At 37.8% G+C, this 18,213-nt stretch overlaps 1 protein-coding gene across 1 annotated transcript; it reads right to left on the bottom strand.

The window, feature by feature from the left end:
- Window positions 1-435: 435 nt before the first annotated feature.
- insig2 (insulin induced gene 2) lies at window positions 436-13,142 on the bottom strand. Its single transcript, XM_044019446.1, has 7 exons — window positions 13,010-13,142; window positions 12,446-12,602; window positions 8,993-9,165; window positions 5,777-5,901; window positions 4,009-4,175; window positions 3,120-3,219; window positions 436-2,984 (listed from the first exon to the last, which is right to left on the bottom strand). Exons 2-7 carry the CDS (start codon window positions 12,520-12,522, stop codon window positions 2,943-2,945), a joined length of 684 nt encoding a protein of 227 aa, XP_043875381.1. The 5' UTR covers window positions 12,523-12,602; window positions 13,010-13,142; the 3' UTR covers window positions 436-2,942.
- Between the last annotated feature and the right edge of the window lie 5,071 nt (window positions 13,143-18,213).

The raw sequence follows: 18,213 nt of genomic DNA on the forward strand, positions 1-18,213 counted from the left end.
ACGCCCCACTTTTCAGTTTTTTATTTGTTAAAAAAGTATAAATTATCCAATGGATTTCGTTCCACTTCACGATTGTGTCCCACTTGTTGTTGATTCTTGACAAAAAATTTCAATTTTATAACTTTATGTTTGAAGCCTCAAATGTGGCAAAAAGGTTGAAAAGTTCAAGGGGGCCGGATACTTTCACAAGGCACTGTATCTATTACATCTAACTATGTAAAGAAGGTGGATTAGGGTACATTCCAATGCTATTCTTTCTTTTTCCAAAATATTTTTTTTCTTCCACTGCACCTGCTTTTAAGGAAGATAGAAACCAAATATTTTGATCTAAAATCAGATATTCTAAAATCTGAAATTACATTGAAAGCACCATGTTGAGGTAAAATATAGAAGAAAATGAACGGGTGACGATACAGAGAGATAGGAGGCTACGGGTTAACAACAGTTCATTGTATTTATTACACCAAACAAACTGCACATGCTCAGGTTTAAGAGGCTGTTAAAATGCTTGTAACTATTAACTAATTCATCCTAAATAAATTATTTCTCATAGTAGCTACACTGTCTACAGTGTTGATATAACAAGCTCCACCACCTATTTTTCTTTATTTTATTCATTGTGTTTTCCATTTAAAATATCCTACATTTTTGAATATTAATACAACACTGTGGTAATGGTACAGTATTTTTAATGCTGAAATTATAATTATAATCATTAGAGTTTATTACAAAGGAAGGAGTATAAAAAAATACCATTAAATGATCCAGTCCTAGTTCCTAAAGACTCAGAAGTGTCATTTATAATATGTACAGTACAATACTTTCACCCACCAAAAACACCAACTGACACAGTGAAACAATTTAAACAGACTTTAACACTGTAAAACATAATATCGGTTTTCTTTGTGGGCAAGTTAACTGTGCACCTCAATTAAATTTGGTGATTCTGAGGTGAATTATACAGAGGGAAATCCACTGTGCATTAATTTTACTAGTATTTACTGTTTCATAGTCATACAGTGTCATGGTGAGTAGAATGCTTACATTTGTGCTAAAAGAAGAACTTGGAAAAATGTCATGCATGCTGGTTTGGACCATTTTCAACAAGCAAGTGAAAAAGCTCCCTGCTTTTTTAAAATCCATATATAGAATTACAAGAGAAAATGTCCTAATCAGTCTTCATGTATAAAAGAAACCTCCTACTTAGGCTTTACACAGTCTTTAGTAGTCAATCCTTCCATTTGGATGCAGTGATACTATACATCAGTGTGTCAGTATAAAACCCCACGGCTGTTGAACACTGCATATAGTACACACATCACTTCCTTATCACAAAAGAAAGTGTAGAAATAGACTACTCGCACACAATAAAAGTTGTGGTATAAATGCACATCTTTCTACAAATCTTTCTATAAATTAACTAGGCTACATGTTCTTCAATGATACATGAAGGATGTGAAAGAAAGTGATCCCTGTTTGTTTGGCACCATGGAGCTAGGGCTGGGCGATATGGACTAAAAGTCATATCTCAATATTTTTTAGCTGAATGGCGATACTCGATATTTTTTCTGTGATGTAATTGGGGTTTCCCCCCAAAACATTATAGCATATTAGATAAAATGTTTTCCAGAGGCAAACCCTTCAAAAAATAAACAAACAGTCCGTTATAAGTTAAAGCCACATGCCAAATGTCAGAGGTCACTAAAATAAAAATGCTCCTTTAAAAATAAACAAAGCTCTTTCCTGCATGACAATAATATACAGTAATTAATTCAAAAATACAATACTGTTACAATTTTAACAGCAATAAAAACAAACTTAATAAAATTGAAACAAACATGACTAATAACATAAAAATGTATCTGCGAAAATGAATGCTTAACTGGGTTTGAACAATTTTCTCAATTATTTCACATAGATATTTAACACAGCTTGTTGAAATGATAATTAAATAATGTCTTATATTTTATTATCAATATTGACAACTTCGGGCTTCCATATGTCCAAAAGTGACTGACAGTAATGGAAAATAAGTCAAAACTCTATAGTGTGAACTATGAACCAGCTAGTTGCCGCCTCCTCAGCACAAGCTGAACGATAAATCTAACACACCAAGAGAGGCAGGACTTAAGGCAGAACAGCCAATCATCAGCCGTCACACTCAAAGCTGGTGTCATGTTTGAGGCAACAACAGGAGAGGGAGGGGCAGAGGAGGCAGCCGCAGCGAGCACTGAAATGGAGCGACTGTAGTCAGGCTTTTGAGCAAAACTGAGGAAAAACTGCAGAAAAAGTGTGGGTGTTTAACCCTCTCTCCGGGAAAAGTGTGGGTGTTAAAACACCCACCTCCCCCACGGGTGCGACGCGCCGGTGTGTGTGGGAGAGGAGAAATAAGTGCGAACTTGCGGCCGATGTATTGTCATTTTAACGCAAAATTAACTATATCGATACAAGCGATATTGTCCTGTATTATATCTCGTTTAGAAATATATCGATATATATTAAAATATCGAGATATCGCCCAGCCCTACATGGAGCCAAAGACGTTAAACACCTGAGCTGATTTTAAAAACAGACACTTCACTGCTAATCCCTTTGCAGGTAAGAAGAGATAAACTGCACCAAAACAACTCCTTTCTCAGGCTTCACCTCAGCTCAAGTTAGAAGAATGCAGCCAGCAAATGCTTGCATATCCACATGGCCTGATTAGAGCCAAAAACACTGACTGGTCCAGTGGGCAACACCAGGCAGCTAGTCAGGAGCTCATGGCTCTGCTGTAGCCAACACGCCTGATTGACTTGTCCAGGATCCTGGTTTGGTCTGGCTTAGCTCAGCCTGGTCTGGTCTACGTTGTGCTGCATGCAGATATTCTCCGACCTCTGGTTTCAGGATGGTACAAAGACAATATCACTTCGAGCAGAGACCTGATTGAGCCAAGAGATTCCTCAGTCCTGATGGGTCTTTTCTTGAATTAATTTATATTCATACTAAGAGAAAAAAAAGCATGAGGAGAAGAAACATTAGACAAAGAGCTGAATCTAATTTCATGACCAGTTTCAATGCACTTCTGTGGAGGACACTGATACATACATTGTTACATAGTTTCTTTACAAATCACTTACCAAGGCTAGCTGCCGTCCTATGTTTCCCATAGTTATCACCCCTGCGAAGAAGATACAAGGTAACCAGGAGCGAATGTACAGGAAATCTGGGGAAGTATACCTGTGCACAACAGAAGCACATTACAGCATCTCATATTCTTTAAATATATACCCACGCTTAATTTTCAACACAGTTTGTTCAATCAAGGTTTAGCTGACTGTTAAATAAAGGGTAAAATATACCAGACATAACTAGACAAAAATACAAACTAAGTATGATAGAAAAATGTATTTCGAACAACATTAAACAAGGTTATTTTGGCATCAGAAACGGGCATCATTTTCTGTCAATCTGAAATAAAAGCCCAAAGTCTTTTAATTTCTCTTAACCTAAAGAAATCTAGTGTTTATCTTGTAAGTATTGGCCAGGTATTGTTGGTTAGAAAAGGATGTAGCTGTTTAATGAATGGGTAACAGGTGTGAGCTGAAGATTGTGCTGCCACACATCATTATGTCAAAAACATACAACTCAATACGTTTCACAAGAAATGAAAGATTCTGAATACAGCAACCTGATTCCATTTCCTGTTGTTGTTCGTCCAATAACATTAATTTTCCCTTACACAATTTTTTTTAAAACCTGAATTTAATTTAAATGCTGTCAGTTGGAAAAGTCAAATAGGTCAAAACCTGTTTTCTTCCCTTAAACACCTTCCCTCCACTATGACGGAAAATGTCATATGTTCGAGGAAAGTTGTAAAGGAGAAATCAGACCGTCTCAAAGACAAGAGAATGTGTGTTTTTATGTAGGACACATGAAAGAGGAGTACACTGACCGACAGTATAAGGTTTCCTGTTTTTCACCCTGCACATTTCCCACCATTTGTTCAAAAATGTGTCAACAACTTACTGAAACAATCCATTGTAAACTAGGAGTTGAGTGGTCATTGTTGCCAGCAGAGCAATGGCAACTCCCAGACCAAAGCCACTACGTGAGCGGTCGAATGTCCACCAGAGTCCAATGGAGAGGGCTGCCAAAGTCAGAGACAGCTGAATATTGTTGGCAAAATCCACTTTCTGACAGAGGGTCAAGGAACACACAGTCAGTGATATGGATATAAGGGTTCAGGAGGCACACTCCCACGTGACACACACAAAATGTTTAACATTTCATGTATTTCCTCAGAATAATGAATGATGTTTAACAAAGGTTTTTAGATGAGTGCAAAGGTTCGAAAAGGAATGACATTTAGGGCCATATAATTTGGACAAAGACACACATTTTGTCATTTTGCCTCTGTACACCACCACAATACATTTTGAAATGAAACAATCAAGTGTTAATGTTATTTAAGTGTGGACTAGCTTTAATTTGAGGGATTGAACAAAACAATTGCATATATATATATATATGTACATATATATATATATATATATATATATATTTTCTCACAACTTCTTATCTAGCCTTCCTGTTTTTGAATGTTATCAGTGGTTTGCACCTTCACATCTATTTATACATCTATACATTCATGAAGATGTCTCCTCAGGGGGCCACATGGTTCGTATAGTCGGTAAGCACTCTTCCCTTAGCAGCAAGAAGACTCAAGTCCTTTCTGTATGGAGGTGACATGTTCTCCCTGTGTGTGCATGGGTTTCCTCCAGTTTCCACAGTCCAAATTTTGGAATTCGGACACTTTGACTAAATGGAAGGTTATGATTATGATTCACCTTGCCATGAGACTGGTGACCTGTGCAGGGTGTACCCTGCCTGTCGCCCCCTAGTGACCCCCATGTGGAGGATAAAAGATGAGTGAAAAGTTGTCTCTTGATTGTTGTTATGACCAGGCCTCTGGGAAAACCTGATCAACATGAATAAGGAGACTCCCTCTTCCCAACTTCCAAGAAACCACCAGCAACAAACTAAACAAACAATTTTAAAGGTTTATTAAAAATACCTGCTGGTTGTTGAATGTGAGTGGTTCAAGGAATGAGAAATCAGCTCCCAGGATCCACCTAGACTCACACACGTCATGACTGACTTATTTTTGTTTGACCATCCTGTTGAACAAATCCTACCTTTTTGAACTTTGAAACGCTGCCTGCACTTGGGTCCTCTGTACAGCCTGACACATCATGCTCATTTATGTCGTTTTTTGGGAAAGCTACTGCCAAGAAAAAGGCTGATGCAGAGCGATCCAAGACCAGAGTGAACGTTGGTGCTGCATTTGAATAGTGGCGACAACTGAAAGCCTAGGAAGGGTTGCAAAGTGATGACATGGTGGTGATGACACTTTATGTCTGTGAACTTTTTAGTATTTGTTGTTTTTCATCATCACGTTGTCGATTGAACAGGTATCCAAAAAAACGTTATGTACCGATAGTTACCGATGCTGTGCAGAGCTTATGAATCTGTGTTTGTTGCGCATGCCTGTGCTCTGGAGGTGTAACTTTGGAGGGAAGTCTGAAGAAAGGGGCTTGAACTTTTGAATTCAAAATGTAGCCTACTCAAACTGTTTTTCCAGGATCTTAAAACCTACCTTTAATAAATGAATTGTTGCAGCTTTAGTAACCTGTAAAACCGAGACAGACTTAGACAGACTGGATGTTACTCACCAATGCCCGAGTATTCAACAGAACAACAACAGGTGAATACAGCCCCAAAGCTTTAAGGATACAGCACTTGCATGGTTGATGCCCACAAACACAGCCACACAACGCATCACACTGGACCATTCCCGCTTGAAGTTGTGTGGCTCACCCAGTTGTCTGTCAATGCAGGGGTACAATAGCCCGATCATTGCTACAGGAGGGAAGAAGGAGAAAATGACGATAGAGAAGGAAAAACAAAAGGCACAACCAGCATTCACTGCTGTAGTGCCACAATCCATGTGTCAGCTGTAATTGTTCTGCTAAGCATAGGCACCCATCCTACTCTGATGGCACACTGACACCCATGGGGAGCTTCCTGGGCCATAATTTTTCCTCTCAGACTTTATTTAAAGTCTGAGAGGAAAAATCCTTTTTCACCTCCAGATAGCAATACGTAAAGTTGTATGGTGAAAAAAGGAAAAAGATCAGGTGTAATAAGCTGTAAAATAAAGCTGGCAATAGCATACCACGTTGCAATTAATGATAGACATGTAAATGATTTGTATTTCTATAGCGCTTTTCTAGTCTTGATGACCACTCAAAGATGCTTTACAATACAGTTTTGTCATTCACCCACTCACACTTTCATAAATTTTTTATCACTCATCTTTCATACCCACCCCCAAGCTGCCGGTACTGCCCGTCAGGAGCAATGTGGGCTTAAGTGTCTTTCCCGCATCAGCATGTAGACTAGTGGAGCCGGGAATCGAACCCACAACCTTCGTTGAAAGATGACTCGCTCTACCACTAAGCTACCATTGCCCCTACATGTCCCTCCCTTCCCTATCTGTGCTTTTATTAAAACTCTACAATCACAAGCATTTGTATGCATGTTCTCCACATGTGTGCAGGTTTTTTTTCCTGGGTTCTCCAGTTTCCTTCCACAGATCCACAGTTGATCATAGGTGTGAACGTGAGAGTGAATGGTTGTTCGTCTCTGTGCAATGGCCCTGTGATGGACTGGTGACCAGTCCAGGGTGTACCCTGCCTTTTGCCCTATGTCAGTTGGGATTGGTTCCAGAGACCCTCATGAGAAGGATAGTGGTGGTAGATAGGGATGTGACGATTATATATTTTCTTGGTATGATTATTGTCAAAGAATTAATTATGACATTACGATTATCACGATTATTATGCGTTAAATTATTTCACAACACTATGAATGTGTAAAATCACATGAGCACTTAATTTAAAGTAAAATTTTATTTAAATGTTACAGGTCTTAGTTTCATTTATTTATATCTTTTGATGCCAACAAAATAATGTAGCAATGTAGCAACAAAGTAAAGTAACCATAAATTACAATAATCCCATTGGAATAAAATAAAAATCACCACTGCTCTTTAAACAATAAAAAATGCTACATATTACCTACGTATTTCTCTCAAAGAAAACAGATGTGAACAGCTACAGGACCTCTACCTGGACTTTGGAGGTTATTGTGGTTTGTTTATTTCATTGTAAATTACAATGACACAAATACATTTATAATAAACGAAATAAATGAAACGGACATCACATTACGTATAACGTAACTTTAAGTGAATGCCATTTAACTTGTCACGTTACACTGAAAGCCGAACACGTGCCGTACACAATTAATTGCAAATGACATACTAACATTTAATTTCCTACCAATTCAATGTTAAGTTAGTTGAACATTAACATAATTTAACACAGTTACTGTGCGTTTACCTTTACTCTGGTGTACAGAGCCGGGTAGGTGAAACATGGTGAAATATGGTGAAACATATTTCTCGTATTTCCTCTTTTCACTGCAATTTTTGGTGGCATGATTTGCAGGCTGGTGCACCGTCTTCCACAATGACACCTTGGTCATTTTCTTTGAAGCCAAAAAACTCCCACATGGCTGATTTGATGCGCTTTGTTGGAGGGAATAACTCTTCCTCTGCCATACTTTGTGTAACAATTAGTTCAAAAATGTGCAATCTCGATTCACAACTACACGTGATCACACTTCTAAATGACACAGCTTTGTTGCTGCCTTCTCTCTCAACATATGAAGCACCTTTACATCACGTGATTCAGTGGAGGTGGTAGTCTGTAAATGACAGTTTACAAGCAGCGGTGCTGAGTGAGTGTGGGACAGAACATAGGAGAAATTGTGTGCTAAAGTGAAATAAATACAAAATGGATGCCAATGAAAACCCAGGTGGTAGTGACGAGAATCACACAACCACCCGCTTGTGATCACAGGTTTTCAGCAATGCTGTCGCTAAGAACACCAGACTCCTCTGTTAAATTATGAGATTTTAGACATTTCCTTTGCTAAATGTTGGATATTAACCCACATTTTCAGGATTGTTAAGTCTATTTAACTGAACTATTGTTCGGTTTGGTCCGGTTGGATTCTTGTGTCTCTTACCGTGACGCACGCTGACCAATCACTGACAACGCATTTCCTAGTTACGATGTCAAGAGTCGAGCAAGTGGAAACATGCCATGAAAAAAATCATGCCAGAGAATTAGGATCTAAATTCTAATTAAAAAAAATCATGATTCACATTTTTCCAGAATTGAACAGCCCTACAATGAATAAATTAATTAATCACAAGCGTACACACACTGTCTAAAGCTTAGTGAATGGAAGACTTCATTTATTGATGGCTATTGGGGATTTTCACAAATAATATAAAAAGTGTTTTGGCTTAAGCATTCAGTCTTTGTGTTATTTCTTTCAGGCAAACAGGATCTGTATCATCTGTGACCTGACTAACAAATACATTTTGCTCGGTCATTTTTCCATCCACAGCTTTATACCATGAGACAACTTTTAAATAATGTTGGCTAGCTGTGCCTGTTAAGCATGCTGTGCATTCATATGCAAGACTATGGATTTTAGGTTATATCCTGATCTTAGATCTTGAGATATAAGGAAATATTGAACTGCACATAGGTTGTTTCTCTGGGCTCATGAAAAGTTTTCTTTTGAGATTTTGCACTTCTCAAGGGCAGTGTTTTTAATTAAATATAATTTTGTCAATATAATTTTTGACTTTTCTCTATTTCCCTGTCCCGTCACCATTCTACAAATAAACTATATTGATATCATTCATACATTTTTTTGTTTTTTTCCACACGCACAATTAGACATTATTGTTTCAGCAGCCGTGGGAGCAAAGCGCATGCATGTGCACCCTGTTACCGCCATACATTAAATAAATTCTGTGCAACATTAAAGTAAGATTTGTTTACTCATTATGGCAGATGTGCTCACATACCTGAGGCTGTGCCACAGCAGGGGGGCACCCACCAGGCTGAGGAGAAGATACTGCTGATGACATCAGGGGGAAAGAGGGTGACATTCCTCTGCACTTGAAGTAAGTTCAGCACCAGTGCCAGGAAGACGCCCACAGCAAACAGCATGGCCCCACGTATTACCACGTTTGTGGTTCTACAATAGAGTGCATGTGCAATTATTAGACCACAGTGACACAAGACAAGAGCAGGGTTGTTAAAATAGAGATTTTAGAAATTCCCTAGTTACTAAATTTTACATTTTCTGGAAATGTACCTCTTTTGAACTGATGAACTGGTATGCTGATTAATGCACAGTACACTCACTTGATGTACCAGTACACATACTGAGACGTCTCTGTCTGCTGTTTTTGTCATATTGTAGGTTTCAACATGCAGTGGAAACTATGAAAGGTGGTAAGAGAGCACTCACCACCACCCCCCGCCCCAGCCCACCAGTGAATGATTTCTGTGTGATGTGTGATATGGGGTATGTTGGTATCTAGTGTGCAGTTAAAATCGAGGGGGAAGATGTGGTACGGACCATAGACATATATATGTAGACGTCGCAATGAGTGCTGAAGCGCCGACATCGCCGACATATTGGATGTGGCAGATCTGCCTGTAAACTAATAAAAGGAAATGGACTGAACTTCATAAAGGGCCTTTCTACAAAGTGCTTTGAAATATTTATATTTAACATTTAATCTGTGTCTATAATAACCAGATCCTGAAATGTAGATGTGACATGAGGGTCTTCTGAACAAAGACCACTAACGTTTCCATTTAACTGATTTTGAATAATCATTTTTATATTCACATAATGACCACACATAATTAATATGTATCTTTCACATGCTTACTAATCCCTTCCCCACTCACTTCTATGTCAGATATTCAGCATACAAATAGACAATGAGGAAAACAAGAACTCAGTAAGAAGAAGAATTGCTTCTTTTTTTTTATTTAAACCCATATAGTTGTTTATATTACTCTGATTCACTTTAAAATCAGAGCTTTCATAAATGTAGGCAATAGATTTAACATAAGCTAACTGACAATCACAAAGGGCTATGTTATGTCCATCCAACAGGACTTAAGCATGACAGAAATAACTGATAAATGTCTCTTAAGCAGACTTCTGAGGGGCACATGTTTGCTGGACGTCATGTTTATTAACTGCAGGCATGCACACACACACACACCCGGTCTATTTAGAGTTGGAACGGCATTCAGTGCCACCCTCGCAAGGAAAACTAGTGATACTATTAAAATGGACTGAGAGGGATAAAATCGATTTCATCACTTGCAATTTGGCATCTCTTCACTTGTGTTTGACACCAGGATGGAAACGAGTGCAATGACTGGTCGAAGTTGTCTTTTCCCAGCAGGCTAAATTTGCTAAAGTTAGACCCATATGCCGTATTTCCACCAGCTCGGTTTAAGTCCATGGCACGGTTTAAGTAGCTTTTCCAATAGCATAGTACCTGGTACCAGGTACTATTTTTAGTACCTGCTTAGGCGTGATTCCAGAAGCGTGCCGAGTACTATGCGATGATTGGTCCGACTACCAGCCACTGACTGCCAAACTGCAGATCAGTTAGAACTACTTAACAATTCTAAAAACATGGGTTAATCTCCAACAACTACCAGGGAACTCTCTATAGTTAACAGAGGAGTCTGGTGTATTTAGGGACAGCACCGCCGACCGCAAGTAGCATCACATCTGATTCAATCAGATTTTACAATGATGCAAAATAGTTGAATTGTCTCTGTTAGAAGATCAGACAAACAGAAGGTTCAGAGAACAGTCAGATCTGCAGGTCAGTGATGATGATGAATGAATTGTGATTTTTTTTGTGCATCCACTGACAGTACTGGGATGATCTTACCTTATGCTGCCTTATTTTCATTTCAATTTAATTTTATTTAATATATTGTACCAATTCTGTTCATAACATATATTATCAAGACACTTTAAATAGAAAAGTCAAGACCTTGGCCACACAGTTGGTGTAGTGGTAAGCATTCTTGCCTTTGCAGCAAGACCTGCGTTCGAGCCCCAGTTGGAACAAGGGCCTTTCTGCATGGAGTTTAAATGTTCTCCCCGTGTTGGTGTGGGTTTTCTATAGGTTCTTGGGCTTACTCCCACAGTCCAAAAACATGCAATATGGGGATAAGGGAAATTGGACACTCTAAATTAGTGTGAGAAAGTGAATGGTTAAATGGTTGTTTGTTTCTATATGTGGCCCTGCCAGGTTGTACCCTGCCTATCGCCCTATGTAAGCTGAGATTGGCACAGCACCCCCGTGACCCTCCTGTGGAGTGGTCAAAGATGGAGGGCTAGATCTTTAGGCAGCATGGTTTGTTGGGGCAGAGGAACCGATTTCATCATGTCATTACTGATCCTCAAGAACAGTACACTGGTTTCATACCCGGCCTCTGAGAACCCTTCCAATGCTCTGACATTTTCAAATAATGCCACAAATATTCCTCAACAACTCAACATTCATGTCAGGGCATCACACTTTTTTTCTGTATTTAAAAATAATTTTACCCAAATGTGTGGCAGTGAAGCTCTGGGAGAGAATCACCAGGGAGGAAACAGGGTCAGGCAGAATGTGTCAGAGACTGTCGCTGACTGCCGAGCAGTGTTGTAATCAAGACCACACTAACCGAGACCTAATGAAGACTATAAGACCAAAGATGGGTAGACTGAAACAAGACCAAAACAAGTGCTCTATTTTATCTGTTGATCTCTTTAATGCAGATCAACAATATACTTTCATTAATAGCAGTGCACTGAACTAGCAAACCCAACTGGATTTAAGAATTCTAATCACCACAAGCTTTTTGGTTTTTTTTGGGTCATACAAAACCAAAATGATGTCAGACTACATATATAATAATAATACACTACATTTAATAGCATAACTGATTGAACAACCTGGTTGAAATCAAACTAGTTTATACAAGATTAATGTTTTATTAATTTGCTTTTATACTTGTTTCTCTAAATTTGCACAATTCTACTGTTAGTAGCCACATAAAAAGTCACGTCCTATCGCATTTATGAAGTTACACATTGTATAACATCTGCAATCTGCAAAAAATCCTAGAAGAAAGAAAGTGTGCATGAATATATTAGTTAATTACAACCATAATATCAGTCAGGAATCTAACACTACATAGAATCTCAAGAAATTGTTTTATCGGGGGGGACCCATAAAACCACAAACTGTGGGTTCCGGGACTCACTACATTGAACCTATCAATATCACAGATAATTATTTCAATATGGTGGTGTGCCACAAAGATGTGGCACTCACATATCAGATGCTGAACCAGAATAATTAAAACTGTCCTTATACTTCTAGACTGGATGAATAAGGTGGTCTCCTTAAAGTGAAGTAATGTGGAGCAGTTACAGAACTTACCTGTTGGTGATGACTGAAATATAGGGGCCTTTGGAGGCCACTCTGCTGTCACTCATAGCTGGCAATGTCAAGGACATTCATAAGCAGGAAATATGGGATGTGAGATGCCTTTATTCAGTAGTTAGTTCAGTGTCCTCTTTTGACATCCTAAACAAAGCTGAAAAACAAGGGCAGATATGAGAAAAATACAATTGAAAAGATTATATGTTTGGCTATTTCAGTCACTGAGGGAAAGACAAATATACATGCATATCAGGTTAGGAATCAGACTATTATTATGTCACTCTGTTGTCAGTTTGTTCGTCGATATCCAGCTAGATTAAATACTCAGTTTGAGTCGTAGTTTTCATCGTCATTCAAAACTGTACATCAAAACACCTCACGCCACCGTATAACATCATGTGCCTTCTGTTCCTCGCCAATACGTAATAAACAAACAGCTGTTATGGTAGCGGCTTTGCTAAACTAGCTTACAGGTAGTTGTTTAGCCCGATTACACGCTAAAGGCCTGTAATAACAACTATCCTTTGGAGCACATTGGCAGACGTCAACAACTACTCTTACCTTATGATATCCAGACCTTCCACAATTGCAATTATACATCTCATTGGTCTCATTACGTTATTAACTCACTCGCTTTAACATTACTTAAATATGTCCCCCCCTTCACTGGTAAGTCTACTTCCGGCTATGCGAGCTGAATGAACAACGAATCTGCACCTAAAACCATGACGTGTCACGTGATTGGAGGTAACGGCCCATGCGAGTTGGCGCATTACCGCCACCATCTGGTATGGAGGTTATGATTATATTGATATATATATATATATATATATATATATATATATATACATATATACATACATACATACATACATGCATACATGCATATGCATATGCACACACAGATTGAAATATGTATAACTTATACACCTTACATTCCATCCTGTATCCTCCCAATCAAAATGGTTTTAAGAAAATTAGATAATATTTTGTAACAGTAACTCAGGTTCTTCTGTAATATGTTTACCAAATCAAACTCCACTTCAATGTCTCTCAACTTTTGATCAATAATTTCTATTTGATATTTATGACATTGCGTTATAACATGCTGAACTATTTCCTCCTACCCACAGTGATCACATCTGCCTGTATTATGTTTATTGATTCTGAATAGTGTACTGTTTCCTGTATGACCAAAATCTGATCCTTGATAAGATACTTTCCTCTTTCCTGCTTATTTACATGTATCTTACCTCTCCCACGTTCCTTTGGAATATTATTGCTAAATCTATATTATTGTGTCCTGTTGCTGCCTTTGCCACCTTGTCTGCTATTTAATTTCCTGTAACCCCAATGTGTGCTGGTATCCATACGAATGGAACTGTGAGTCCCATCATCTGAATTCTGTATAGTGTTTTCTGTATTTCTATTATGATGTCTTGTCTGCTTTCTGAGTGACTGAACTGTAGGCTTGTGAGTGATGAACTTGAGTCTGAGCAGATGGTTGTTCTTTGTGGTTGTATTTCCTTCATCCATTGGACTGTTAATAAAATAGCAATAAGTTCTCCCATGTATACTGACACTTTATCACTTATCTGTTTCTGTGTTTTAATTTGAAATTCTGGTACAACGCACCTGCGTATACTTGAATATAACAATGGTAACTGTCTATATAAGCTTGTACTGAATATGGATTCTGGCTCAACATTTCTTTGTTTTTCTTCTCTAACAGCATAAGGTCTATGGGGGCATCTGGAAGTATCCATGGCGGCATTGTTGACAGTGGTTCTGTTGGGCAAATGCTGTATTGGTCTACTGTAAATTCTGATACTATTTGATTGATTGTCCATCAAAAGCATTTTTTGTTCCCTTTCTCCTTTTCCCAACATGGTTTTAATGTATCTTGTGTTGGATGATTCTGATTATGAACCTGTAGTCTGGTCCAGTAATTCAATGAGTTCTGTCGGGGTTGTCTTAAAGATTCCTGTGCATAATCTTAGAGCCTGATATTGTAGTGTGTCAAGTTTTTTGAGATGTGTGCTTGCTGCAGATCCATACACCACACAACCATAATCTAACACTAATCTCAGTATCCCTTCAAGCATTTCTATCTGCTCCCCTTTCCCTACCAACTAAACATCTCAGTATGTTCAATATTTTCTTACATTTGTCCATTCATTTCTGAATATGTACCTTCCATGTGACTTTTTCATCAAACCATATCCCTAAAAGATAAAAGCATTTCACTCCCTCCAACTCCTGATTGTATCATTTCAGTTTTACTCCATCATTAATTGTTTGTTTATTTGTAAATATCATCATCTTTGTCTTATTAACTGCAATTTAAGGCCCCATTTATATGCCCATTCTTCAATTTTCATAATTGCTCTTTGTACCTTTTTTACAAAGAAATCCACGTTTCTTCCCCTCTTCCAAATTGCCCCATCATCTGCAAATAAAGACAATCCCGAATCCTTTTCCATTCCATTATAAATGTCATTTATCATGACAACAAATAAGGAAAACAATAAAGGACTTACTGTTGTAAAACCTCTTTATTTTCTGCTATTGTATTTTGTCTTCTTCTTTTCCGTTCATTAGAAATATTGTCTGAGCTGTGCACTTTAACAAGTGTTTTGCTAGCATTTCTGCTTTCTCTTCATTCATAGTTGCTCTTATTTCACCTTCAGTTAAAACTGGATATCCGTATTCTACCTTAATCCCATTCATTCTTTTTATCATTTTCCAGATTTGATCGATTCTTGTTTCCCTTCCAATTGAGTTACAAAATGATCTCCAATGTTCTTTCTTTGCACTTTTTATGGTTCTTCTCACAGTTGCTTGTATCCTTTTATAATTAATAGGATTTTTTTTTTACACACACACTCATTTAGCTCATCCATGCTTCTGTTAACATGTGTCGCTTGCATTTCTTTATTAGTAAAGATTCTTGTCCATATCCCCTTTTCAAAGTCAAGCCCTATACTTTCGTCTCTATGGGGTAATGATCGCTTCCTATAGTTGTTTCTCTGATCACTTCACACACCTGCTAGAGAGTCTGACACCAGTGTAAGTGTAAGATCTAATGCTGTAAATGTGTCCATTGCTTCTACTGAAAGTTTCTTACATGGATTGTAAAAATTGACTACTCTCATGTTTCCTGTTCCTTTTCTTGTTCTTATTTCAAATACTATATATTCCAACTTAATTCACAAATATTACACATCCCCCTCCACTGCCTCCACCTCTGTCTCCATGGATACCATCATAACCTAACCATCATAAGAATTACAAATTCTAATTCAGGTTTTAACCATGTCTCTTGTATACATATGATATCTAGCTTGTCTAAATATTTGTCAATGAATCTTTTAAACTCCTGGCCATTAGCAATTAAACTCCTGGCATTCAATTGTATAATAATCAGTTTGATATTCTGACCCCTAAGTTTCCAAGTGTCCCTTCCATTTTAAATTTTTTATTGATTTCTTCCCAGAACATGTTTTATACCCAACAACTTATCTGCTCTCCATCGTGATTATTTTAATTTTCTCAGTTTTGTGTTTGGCTCGATGGGTACAATTAATGAAATGACATTTCACCGCATTCTTCAAGTCTATGTTCACCTCCACATTTGGGAAGCATCTTCTTTCCTTTACAAACCGCTGCAATGTGACCATATCTCTGACATCTGTAACAGTGAAGTGGGGGAGGAACATAGAGTCTGACCGGAAAAAACTCATTCATCCAATTCTTATTCTATGAGGAAGTGTGTACTGCTGAAATTCTAGAAGCACAGACATGCTGTTAATCCACTCTCCATTGACATTTCTTAGCAATCTTTTAATCCTGCCTATTTTAACTCCATTAATAGGAGTTTCTCTGGATCTTCACCAACAGGGCATTCCTGTTTTCCCTGTGAAACCTGGTTTGCTCCAAGAATCCTTCTTTCGCTTATCCCTTTTTTGCAAAAATCTTTGATGTGTAGTGCTTTATTTTTCTGCTCTTCTGATTTACAGGTTATTAACATGTTTTCATCTCTCAAGATCTTAGCCATTTCCACATCCCCTACCTTCTTTTTTAATTCCTGTGACAGTAATTGGTCCTAAATTGATATGCTCATCTTCCATTCAAATGTTAGAATTAGTTTGAATTTCCTTTTTAAGATTAAATCTTCTTTCTTTATCCAAACTGTCCTCTCTCCACCCTCTTTTATTGCCTTGATTTATTTTCTGCCGTTTGTTTTGGCTCCTACTAGGAACTGGTGTCCAGCCACCAAACTCCATATAATCCTTCTCTTCATCTACCTGCCATGCCATCTCGATCCAGTCACAAACCAGTTTATGCCAACCACCAAAAAGCAAAAAATCAGACATTGCCATTAGAAACTCAGTCCATCTCATCCGGGTCTCCATCTGCCTGCAAACAACACTTCGACACAGCTTCTCTCACTCAATCCGAGATCAAAGTCCATTAAACCCATGGATGTAATATAAGAACTGGATAGAGCACCGCCCCCTCTGCCTTGATGCCAATTTTGTCCGGTGGCCACTTTGTCTGGGTACTGCAACAAAAAAATACTCATGCGGCCCAAAAAGCAATTTTCCCATTGACCCATTGAATAGTAAAAGAGACGCCTGTAAAAGTCCACAGGACACCTCAAGACTGGTCTTGTCTTGGTCTTGATACCCTCTGGTTTCAGTCTTGTCTTAGTCTCGATACCCTCTGGTCTCAGTCTTGTCTTGGTCTCGATACCCTCTGGTCCCTATGGACCCTATTGTCTTGGTCTCGGTTTAGGGGGTCTTGACTACAAGTGACAGGAAGCGACATCTGACACAAAAATCAAACTGAACAATGCCAAACTGTAGATCAGTTAAAAATATTTAACAATCCCTAAAACGTGGCTTAATATCCAACAACTACCAGGGAAATGTCTAAAATCTCAATATTTAACAGAGGAGTCTGGTGTATTTAGAGACCGCCATATTTTTATGGCCTTTAGGAAGCTTTTACAAATATGAAACTCCATGAATTAAAAATGTAGAATATAAAGATCTATAGAAGCCTTTGTCCATGTCTCAAGGTGTATTATCACAAATCTGAGGTGATTAATAATAACCGGATGGCGACCCTCATGAGGATAAAGCTGTAGAAAATGGATGGATTATATGTTGTAATACACATTATTTAAAGATTAAAAAAATAACATTTAATTATTGTGATGTATTTTTCAAACATTTTTATTATGTATTTTTATTATTTGTAATTTTTGTTTATATAGTATACACACTGATTATTGTGTATTGTATTTTATTTTATTTCCTTTCTGTTAGTTGTATATTTCTATTTCTTCTTATTCTATTTATCTTATTCATATTCTTATTATAAAGCTTTTTTTTTAGATTTAGTGATCAGGCAGTGCCATTGCGAAAGAAGAATTCCATTGCAGAGGAGACCTTTTGAAAACTTTTTAATCTTTTAACTTTTCTTTCTGAGTAAAAATTATTATTATATATATATATTTTTTTTTTTTAAATGTTGCTAGAATTGATATAACTATACAGTGCAGCATTTGAGCTTTTCCCCACAGGAGTGCTAGCCATTGTTCAAGTACACATACGTTTTTCTTCTTCTTCCCCCCAGCATATTTGATATGCTCTTGTGGTCAAATAGGCTTACAGAGATACAGAGGTGAGAAATCACAGTGCAGAGCAGATCACTTAATCCTCTTCCTTATTTATAACTAAATTGAATTCAGCATAGTG

This window comes from Solea senegalensis, linkage group LG2, assembly GCF_019176455.1.
Source record: "Solea senegalensis isolate Sse05_10M linkage group LG2, IFAPA_SoseM_1, whole genome shotgun sequence".
In the NCBI taxonomy this organism is placed as follows: Eukaryota; Metazoa; Chordata; class Actinopteri; order Pleuronectiformes; family Soleidae; genus Solea; species Solea senegalensis.